This window comes from Morus notabilis, unplaced genomic scaffold (genome assembly GCF_000414095.1).
Source record: "Morus notabilis unplaced genomic scaffold, ASM41409v2 Scaffold387, whole genome shotgun sequence".
In the NCBI taxonomy this organism is placed as follows: Eukaryota; Viridiplantae; Streptophyta; class Magnoliopsida; order Rosales; family Moraceae; genus Morus; species Morus notabilis.
Genome location: NW_010359578.1, coordinates 56,351 through 66,756, shown reverse-complemented (window position 1 = coordinate 66,756; position 10,406 = coordinate 56,351). Strand labels below are relative to the sequence as shown.

The 10,406-nt window shown below is 33.0% G+C and overlaps 1 protein-coding gene across 1 annotated transcript; it reads right to left on the bottom strand.

Moving 5' to 3' along the window:
* Positions 1-4,067: 4,067 nt before the first annotated feature.
* On the bottom strand, positions 4,068-8,155 carry LOC21391296 (autophagy-related protein 13b). Its single transcript, XM_010094795.2, has 4 exons — positions 8,050-8,155; positions 5,879-7,349; positions 5,606-5,763; positions 4,068-4,721 (listed from the first exon to the last, which is right to left on the bottom strand). The coding sequence occupies exons 2-4, from the start codon at positions 7,259-7,261 to the stop codon at positions 4,334-4,336; spliced, it is 1,929 nt and encodes a 642-aa protein (XP_010093097.2). The 5' UTR covers positions 7,262-7,349; positions 8,050-8,155; the 3' UTR covers positions 4,068-4,333.
* Between the last annotated feature and the right edge of the window lie 2,251 nt (positions 8,156-10,406).

The following is a 10,406-nucleotide window of genomic DNA, read 5'->3' as shown; positions in this document are numbered from 1 at the left end:
GGAGTGTTATAACTACTACGAGGAGGGTAATCTCGACGTTTTCAGTAACAGAGGATCCGGTTTGAAGGGGCCGATGAGCAATTTGCAAGTGTATTCGCACAACAATGGAGAATATCCGGCGTGGTATCTCGAATACATCGAAATCGCCTTCGTTGCGCCTGGCCAAACCACCAGCATTCAACTGCACTTACCGTTCAATCAGTGGCTTTCCTTGACTTAGTATCCGTACAGTCTCGGAGCCGTCGTCAACATATAATAGATAAAGGGCTAGTTTGGCCTTCGAAATCTGTGCAAGGCCTCTTATTCGATGCCAAAATAAGGGCATCTTGATGTAGAAATAATAATAATAATAATAAGAGAAATAGCAAAAAATAGGTCAATATAAAAAGTTTAAGAAAGTATATAGATCAATTTTTAGTCATAGAAATTAATAAGTCATAATTTGTTAAGTTATGGTTCATAACCAGATAAGTTATGGATAAACTTGTCAAGTTATGGTTCATAGTCAGACAAGTTATATGGACAATTATGGACAATAACTTATCAAGTTATGGTTCATAACCAGACAAGTTATGGACGAAAACAGTAATTTGACCTATTTATTAACTTATGTAAACTATTGGCCTATTAATTTTAATTCATCTCAAGTCTTGGTTTATTTCTCTCTTTCTCCCTAATAATAATGGTGGACTTTGTTGTGTGCCAAAATAAGATGCGCAGACGCTATGTCAATGCCTATATCTTTCTCTGTCCTCTTATGGTCTCATTTATTTCACCGATTTGAGTTTAAAATTTGAGTTTTGTTACAGTATCAAGCTCTTAGAAACAATCACATATATTTTTTTTATTACAGTAAAAAGCTCTCACATAAAGTCACATCTCAACTCGAATTAAAAACTCATATCAGCGAACTAAACGGGCTCTAAAAGTAATTATAGAGAAATCTTGACAAATACTCTTTAAAAAGAGCATGAGTCTTGACTTTTACTACTTACTCTTGATTAAGACTAACACTCTTTTTAATAAAAAAAAATATATTAATAAAAGAGTATTAATCAAGAGTAAAAAAAAAAATTTAAAGTACTTTTTAGTTTCTTAAAATATTTTTAATATATTTGTAAAAATAATTTTTTTATAAAATTAAATAAAGGATATAAATGACATTATAAATTTCAAAAAGGTCTCAGATTTTTTAAAATATCAATGTACTCGTATAAAATTACTAAAACACAGGATACTAAACACATTTTCCTAATTTATTAATTAATACATACGTTTTTATATTAGCTTAAATTATATATTTTCACAGGTCCTCTTTGCTGACCCACAAAATTCGAAGAAAATGGTTTCAAATACTTTATAGTTAACCCGTATAAATATTATTTCAAATATTAATTTCAAGTCTTTTTCACAAAGTCTCGAGAAATATCAGAGATATATCCAAAAATATCGAAGGTATCCAAAAATCAACTTTTACATGTATTTTAATTCTTTTTCTATGTTATTAACAATATTTTATAAGATTAGTGAGTGAATTTTTCTCGTACTTCTCTGCACTTTTTAGAAAGAATCTCATAGCTATATTAAATATTCTGTTTGTTTTGCTAATTTAAATTGAAAATTTAAATTAAAAAATAAATTCATGTGAGAGAAAACACTATAATAAAAAATTTAAATTTAAATTTTTATAAAAAAAACACTATAATAAAAATTTAAATTGTGATTCGAATAAACTATAAATAACATTTATAGCACCACTATAATTGAATCAAGATAGAATCTCAACCATCTTTGAACAGCGTAGAACATCCTTTTGGTTTGGAGATTTCTACTTAAATATGTATAAAGTTTCTTTGAAAAAAAATCAAAAAGTACCCCCTAAATTTCAGCTAAATCCAACATTTATCTCTGTGTTTTTTATAATTGAAAACGTATCCCAACATTATCCCCTACATTATCCCAACATTATCCCCTACATCTTTTCAACATATGTAAAATCTAACACTTTAAGTGATCAAATTGTTAAAAATGACATAAATACCCATAATGATCAACAAAATAAATTTAATTATTTTTGAAAAAAAAATTCTAAAACTTAACAGGTCAAACTGATCTAACTCCATATAGAATCTGGCGCCCTTGCCTTTAACACATAATCGTTGGATTTGGGCTTGTCAAATAGGTTCCATCCTACACTGATATTAAAAGATTTTACACAATTAGCTCTTTTTTTCTTGATATTAAAAGATTTTACACAATTAATGGCTAAAATAATATTTAAATGGTAATTATTGAGGTTATTTTTGGTATTTCAAAAACTTTAACCAGTTAAAGGGTTATTTTTTTATTCTTTTGAAAAACATATGGGATAATTTGGAATAGTCTAAAAATATAGTGGATACTTTTTGAATTATCAAAAACCTAATGTTGGATTTAGTTAAAACTTAGAGGGTATTTTTTAGATTTTCTTAGTTTCTCCTCTAAAACTAATTTGTTTCTGTATTTTTCCAATATTTATCCTATCAAAAAATATCATTAAAAAATAGTGTTTTAAGCAGATTTACACATTTTCTGTATTTTTTTTATATTTCTACCGATATTAAAATTTTGGACAATTTTTAAAAATTCTCTTGAAATGAAGCCCTATTTATTTCTACCCCCTTAACATTAGCCCATATATTTATACTTTTTATATCAGAATTAGTCAAGTGATAGAGTTTTTTAAAAATAATACTTTTAATAAGTTAGATATTTAAAAAGATAAAATCTGTAATTTTCTCTCAAATTTTTTCCCATAAAACTAGAGCACCCATTATTTTCACAACTCACATTCGAGTAGAGATGCAAGAACGGGCCGGCCTAGCTTGGCCAGGCCCATTCTCCTTAGGTTCACGCGGGCCGTGGGCCGGGCCAACGCAGCTCACTAATTTTGTGGGTCGGGCCGGTCTGGCCTGTATAAGAATTACCTCGGCCCAGCCCACACTACGGGCCAATTTTACGTGTGCCAGGTTAGGCCGTACCGTGGGCCAGGATGGGCCGTGCCATGGGCCTTGAATGAGCTAGCCCATTCAAAGCGCATCTTAGCTCATCATGGGTTTAGATAGGTCAGCCCATCTAAGCATGTAATTTTTAATTTTTTAATTTTTTAATTTTTAAATAAGTTAACAAATATAAAAGTTTGAATAGTCAATGGAAATATGAAAAGGGATATTTTATTTACGATTGTCTCATTAAATAAAAACATTTCTAAGGAAAACCGAGTGCGACAAAACCTTAGTAAGAAAAAAAAATACAATCAGGATAATTATACATAAGATGTTTGCAAAATTACTAAAAAAAATATGAATATATAATAGGCCGGCCTATTATGGGCCTAGACAGGTTGGGCTGGGCCGGCCCATCATGGGCGTAAACAGGCCGGTCCAACTCGGCCTAACCCATGATTTTTCATGGATCATGTCGGGTTGGTTCATGGACCGATATATGTTAACCCAGCCTAAGCCACCAATATTTATAGGTTTTAGGCCATGCCTTGAACAGTAACGGACCGTGCCGGCCCGATCTGTCACTGTATCAGGATGGGCATGGGGTGTCTACATTCCGGGAGCTCTTTTGTATAAAACGGCCATTTTCTTTCAAGGTTAGAAAAGCGACGTAAAAAAAAAAAAAAGAAATCACGAAAATTGGACTTATTACTACAATTTCTCTCGAATTTGGTCTTCGTTTTACTGCAAAGTCTCTCGAATAATCAAATTTATTTGGATTTTCTTAGTTTTTTTTAATTATTATTTTAGAAATCACTATTATGGTTTTTGATAAGAAGAAAAGAATATAGTGGTGGCAAGCATAATCCAACGGTAATACTACACCTTAAGGTGAAGAGTTTAAATCTCCTCGCCAAAAAAAACAAAAAAGAAAAAGAATAAACAAAACAAAAATGCAAAGGGGAAAAGACAATTTACTAATTTTGCAGCCAATACGTAATTAATCCATCTCCAGAAGTATATACTGTACAAGTATGAAAGAACTTAAACGCTGAACAACATATAAAAACAAGATTGTTTTGCCAAATCCTTTCACGAAATCATGAGGATTACTCAAAACTTCTATTATAAAATTCTCCCTCATATATATATCGATATATACAAAAAAAGAAAATTTTTAGCGACAAAACATGACAAGTACTTTAGCCGTATAGCACAAAAACAAGAAACCTTGGACCAAAAACTGTACATATGTCAAACCTTCTATATGTACCAAGTAAGATCTAAAAACCAGTAACACCCTTAATGGTAAGTATATGTTATGCTTCAGAAACACACCATGTACCTCACTATATGTGAGACTTGCTCCCTTGGCTTAGTAGAAAGTTTTTCAAATCCCGGTACCCTTGGAGCTCTTCTAACGCATCAGCTGTTGTTTTCGATGTGACAAGTCCCGAGGCCATCACACTTGAAGAAGCAACATGCTGAACCGGGACTAGTCCCTCGGAAATCTGATTGGAATCTAGAACAGTGTTGCTATCACCCCAGGTCTCGACCCTTGGCACCCCAGATGAATTCGCAACCGACTTGGAGAAATCTTGCCGGAGTGGCGGCGCTTTTCTCAACATCAAAACAAGTGCACCAACAGCGGCGTCCGCGGATTTCCTTGTTGCGTATGAGCCTCCCCCAGGCTCAAGTGGATCACATAAAGGTACATTTTGCTCAAAGGATTCGGGCCTGGGGAGTAGCAAAATGATCAGTTTCAGACTAGTAAAAAGAACTAGGAGAGTTTGAAAGCAGCAAATCACGTAAAAATTAGACAACCAAACAGCTCAATCCTGTTTGCGAATATAAGTACAGCGATTCAGATGATGATTTAGAGCGGTGGAGACCTCATTTTATCAAATTCAGAAAAGTTCACCCCAGAAAGTATTAAATACATATGCCCCATTTGTCTCCAATTTATCAAAAATGAAGAACGTCAACAATTACATTACTATGCCTTGAGACCATCAAACCTCACCAATGCGCTGCATTATCTAATGGCCAAATAACAATGATCAATCTCGCCATCTTCATAAAAGAAAAGTGACCAAAATGACAAATATGGTTCGCCTCTTTTTGACAAGAAAATTGACATTCACAAAACAAAAGACAGATTCGACAAAACAAACCAGAAAAGCTAAAATTGGATTAAGTTTCTTCTAACATATAGCTTATCTAAAGTAGAATTATCTTGTCATCGGTCGCCATTATCGCCTTCCAAGATAACTCTACTTTGCTTTAATGATAGTAAACAACCCATACTTTTCATTTAAAATAGCACCTGAAGCAGACAATCTTTAACCGTGATCTTCACCAGGATTGAAAATATTGAAATAGTTGCACGCTAATCTGGATCGAAAAACTTGCTATGGCATATCATATGCTAAAAGAGTAATCATACTCCATGCCAACTTTTTACATTCTGAATTAGCCAGAGAAATACCAAACTAGGCTCGTAGTTGATCCTCCATGTGAGTCAAGATGAAAGTAAAATATTGATAATAACAGAAGCAAATGTCCAGTTTATTACTTTTTTTTTATGGTAAAGTCCAGCTTATTACTTTGAATATGCTTACCTGCTACCAGGATCTGTAATATCTTCCACTTCCACATCAAATGCACAAGCAAAGTCAGACTCATCAAAGTCATCAGGAAAAGACCGGCTGGAGCTTCTTGAAAACGATACTCGTGGTGAGTTGTTGGATGATAGCTTCAGCCCAGAACATTGTCTCAACTACAGAAGAGGGAAAAATTACATACGGGATGAGGAAAAAAAAAATATATATATATATATATATATATATATATTTGAAACAGAAGTTTTAATCAGCATGATCACATAGAAATACCTTCTCATTTGGAGTGCCAGAGTGAGTCACCCCCGTGCTCTTGTCAGACCTAGAAGTACTAGACTTTGAACTTTTTAGGGGTGGAGATGGAGGCAGGTTTTGCTTGAATGCAGGGGAATTGGCAAGCTTAGCTGTAGGTATGCCAACTGGAGCACTCTCAGATCGTAGAAGGGCATTTGAGAGATGACTTCCAGGAATACGAATTGGCGGTGATGGAGAGGCAGAAGGGGAGGGAGAGGCGGAAAAAGGTGAAGGAAAATACTCGTCAAAATTTGGATCTTTCTTATGCATCGAAGATGTTTCTGGAGGATGAGGAGGCAAGCTTGAAGGTGGGAAACGACGGGAGCTGGGATTAGAATTTGTAGCGTGTGGTTCAGAATGGGTAGGTGAAGGGGAGAAAGAAGTGAATGGTTGTGAAGCTCTATTAAGATCAAAACTCCAACTATGCCGCCTCACGAATGGGGAAAATGATGGAGAACCGTGTGATGCTGACCCTGGCACGGGAACTGACGGGAACCTCTTAAGTGGGTCTGCCAATGGGCTTCCAACGTAATCCGTTATTACTTGCGGAGACAATGGAGTTGATGGTTCAGAGCTTATGTCTGATACTGACGAATGATACAATACAGAAAGGCAAAGCCTACCACAAGAGGTATCCACAGGGGTGAACACAAATTTCTGCATTTCTCTCTCTTCTTGACGAGTGAATGGTTCAACAAAAGAAGATACTCGATGAGTAAGGGTAAACGGGCGAATTTGGCTAGAGGAGTTGAGGTCATGGTAGAGCTTATAGGCAGGAAAGAGCCTAACAGTTACATACAAAGACCTCAAAAGTAATATTGTTTTCTTATACAAAGTACTATTGCTCATCCTCCTGCTGCTCCCATGACATGTATCTCTACTCATTCGACTCTCATACTGCACTATCCATCTCTCTATAATCTTTTCGCTCTTTTCTTCACACCCAAACTCCTCTTGATCAGAATTCACAAACATCGGATAACGCTCCTTCAGTGAAAGATTCCTAACAGAATTCCTTTTCGGGGAAAAACTCACAGGATCAAAATCAACTGGTCTCTGTACCAAAATCACATCAACCACCATTGGATCAAGATTACTCTGGCGCCAGAGATCTATATTATCCAGCGCTGCAGGGCATTCTCTAAGTGCTAAATTGAACCATTTATCCCTCGGCCTCACACTCGATGAGGACGAGGAGGAGGAAGATGGAGATGATACAGCCTGTTCCCCGCTGTAATTACGCGAGGACATATAAGGAGACCTAGATTCCAGTATTATTTGAAGACTTTTGGCAAAAAATTCAGTAATTATTTGTTCCATTTTCGCCGTTTCTGAATGAGCATTACCATGAAAAGATGCCATAGTTTTCGAAACAACTCAATTAGCACATACCCTTTTAAGAGAGATCAAACTGAACCCTCAGAATCCACTCCAAAGCACTTTCACCTCACTACAAAACACCAAATAATAATAATAATAAGTGTTCAAAGTCCAATCAAATAATCTATCCAAACCCAGAAATTATCAAACCATAACCAACTAAGCAAAGCACCCAATAAAGAAAAACAGACCATTTATAAGATACCCAAAAAAATGCCCCCAAAAAAAAAAAAAAAAAAAAAAAAAAAAGAGTAAATCAGTGAAACTCGGATATTGTTTCTACGATCATCAATCTAATCTAAACCCAGAAATTATCAAACAAAAAGCAGCTAAGCAAAGCACCCGACATAGAGAAACAGACCATTTATGAACTGCCCACATGAGAGAGAGAGAGAGAGAGAGAGAGAGAGAGAGAGAGAGAGAGAGAGAGAAACTCAGTCAAACTCAGCTATTGTTTTCTATGCTCAATCTAATCCAAACAGAACAACAGAGAATTACATACATAATATGAATTATGACTGACCAAAACAACGAAGACTCACTGTTCAGTACTTCTTGTTCAGCAAGAAATCGCGTATATGACTAAAAGGGGTTTACTTTCTCACCGCTTTCCTTCCTTTTCTCTCTCAATTTCAGTTACATATTCAGTAAAATTCAACAAATTCAAAAAAAAAAAACCCAGAAAAGTTGGAACAATTGATTGAGCAAAATCAAGCCAAAAATATAATGATAATAATAATAATAATAATAATAATAACAACAACACTCACCAGTGAAAGTGTTATGTATGTCTGACAAGAGAAGAAAAAGCTTTGGCTTTGATGTTGTTGTGAGCTTATCTGCTTCAAAACAATCGAAATATTTTCTCCATGAAAGGCTTTTCTTTCTTCGTGGATGGGGAAGCTCGGTGGGACCAGAGTAGTCAGTCGCAGTAGATTTTCTTGGTTGATCGCTTTTGATATTGCCGAGTCAAGATGATCCTGACCGTCAATCTGATCTCATCTAAAACATCATGTATGTTATCTGGGCCAATTTTCTTTTTAAAGCAATTACAGCAAGTATATATTCCTTTAAACTATAAGTTTGTTTTTAAAATTTGACAAATGTGTTTTGATCTACGTAGAATATTTTTTACAGCCTTTTAATTGTATTTTTTTTTTTAGTTTTTTTGTCTAATAATACAGGAAGAACATATTTTCAAAATTTAAAAAATACATTCATAATTTTTAAAAGAATTAATTGAGAAATTTAAAATTAAGAAATATATTTGTGTCATTAATTATTCTTTTATTTATTTTCATTTATTTAACAAGATCAAATGTGCAACTAAAGATGTTAATTTTACCCGTTAACACATTCATAATAAGAAATCCGCATAGAACAGGGCGGGGAAAGAAAATCTGCTTTAAATGGATCCGGATCATAAAAGGTTAAAACTTTAACCCGTCGGGGGACGAGAATGGGTTTAGAAGTCTTCGACCTTATTGCCCATTTACCCGTTCTATTTAATTATATGTTATTTTTATATTAGATATATTATATATAATATGTTATAATATATAATTTTAAGTATAATATATTACATAGTATATATGAAAATTTAAAATACTGTTCTTTTATTTTTAACTTAATGTTTTGTATGTTTGTATTTTTTAAATTAATTAATTATTTATTTTACAATAAAAATAACTAATCGAGTAATTGGGGCACCACAAATACTATGAACTCTTGACAGGAAGATCCTCCCTGTAACCCGTACATTTATGCGGGTTCATAGGACTGGTATAATGAGTATTTTTGTTCGTGGGGTGGGTTGGTGAAAAGACCATCGGCCCTAAATCCACAGTGTTGTCATCCCTATAAGCAACCCCCAAACTCCAATCCACTCAAACCCTTTCCAATGTCACTAGATCAAGAGATTTTAGGCTTCTTTTATTTATTTTATGTGCTCTATTGAAACTTTATTTTATGCTATATTAGATCATAAAAAATGTAACTTTTAGATATTTTTAATATAAAAAAGCACTGCATATATGTCCATATATAGAAAAAATAAAGTGTATTTTGAATAAATCAAAACGACATTGTTTTGGTTGAAAGTTTTTTTTTTTAAGACCCTTTCTACTTCCTTTTTTATTGTCTTTTATTTTTTTTCTTTTTATCCTAAAATTTACTCATTTCTCATTTTGATCCTTTTAATTATTTAATTTTATTCTTTTTACCTTATAATTTTATTTAATTTTTATTTTACTCATTTCTCATTTTGATCCTTTTAATTATTTATTTTTATTCTTTTTTCCTTAAAATTTTATTTTATTTTCATTTTGGTTCTTTTTGGCTTAAAACTTATTTTATTTTTTCCTTTTTATCCTTTTTTTACCATTATTTTTCTGCTTGCCCTAAATATTTTTTTAAGTTCTTTATTTTTTTTATTTCTTTTATCCTAAAACTTATTTATTTCTTCATTTTAATTCTTTTTTATTTTTGCTTAATTTTTTTTCTTTTTTATTTCTTTTATCCTAAACCTTATTTATTTCTTCGTTTTAGTCATTTTTTAAGTTCAACTAGTTTACTTCAAAAAAAAGCACTGCGTATATTTTGGAAAAGAATATTCCAAAAGAAAATAAGACAACTTCTTAACAAGTTATAATTTTTTAAATAGCTAGCACCAAAACAGTTAAATTTTTAAATATAATGTGTCCTTCATAATGTATATTAAGTATTATTTTAAATAGTAATTAACTAAAAAATAAACGTTAAATTGTTTTTTTTTCTTGTTAAGGAATTGAAAAAACGCTTCTCTTTTCCGATATCATTTTGTAGGGCTTACGTACTTCAGAAACATAATAAAATACAATTTATTTTTCTTTTACTTTAAAACTGTTAGTTTGGACCAAACCAAACAGGTCAGTTGGCTGGCCCACACTGTAGTCTTGAGCCTAAAATGTAATTTGGTCATGCTCTTTTAAATTTTTTAACTTTCCTCTTATAAAAGCTGATTGGGTTGAGTCAACCCAAGTTAGCCATTCAGATTTCTAGATCAGACAGCCGAACTTGCACCTCTATTCTACTCTAAACATTCTTCTTAAAAAATACAACCAAATACAATTTCATAAATGATTCCAAG

What these genes read in the sequence shown, in the direction of transcription:
- LOC21391296 (XM_010094795.2), bottom strand. Translation starts at nt 7,261, where the DNA reads ATGGCATCTTTTCATGGTAATGCTCATTCAGAAACGGCGAAAATGGAA. An exon ending in CTGGCACTCCAAATGAGAAG is followed by an intron (nt 5,764 to 5,878) that starts GTATTTCTATGT and finishes CCTCTTCTGTAG; the next exon opens with TTGAGACAATGTTCTGGGCT. An exon ending in ATTACAGATCCTGGTAGCAG is followed by an intron (nt 4,722 to 5,605) that starts GTAAGCATATTC and finishes GCTACTCCCCAG; the next exon opens with GCCCGAATCCTTTGAGCAAA.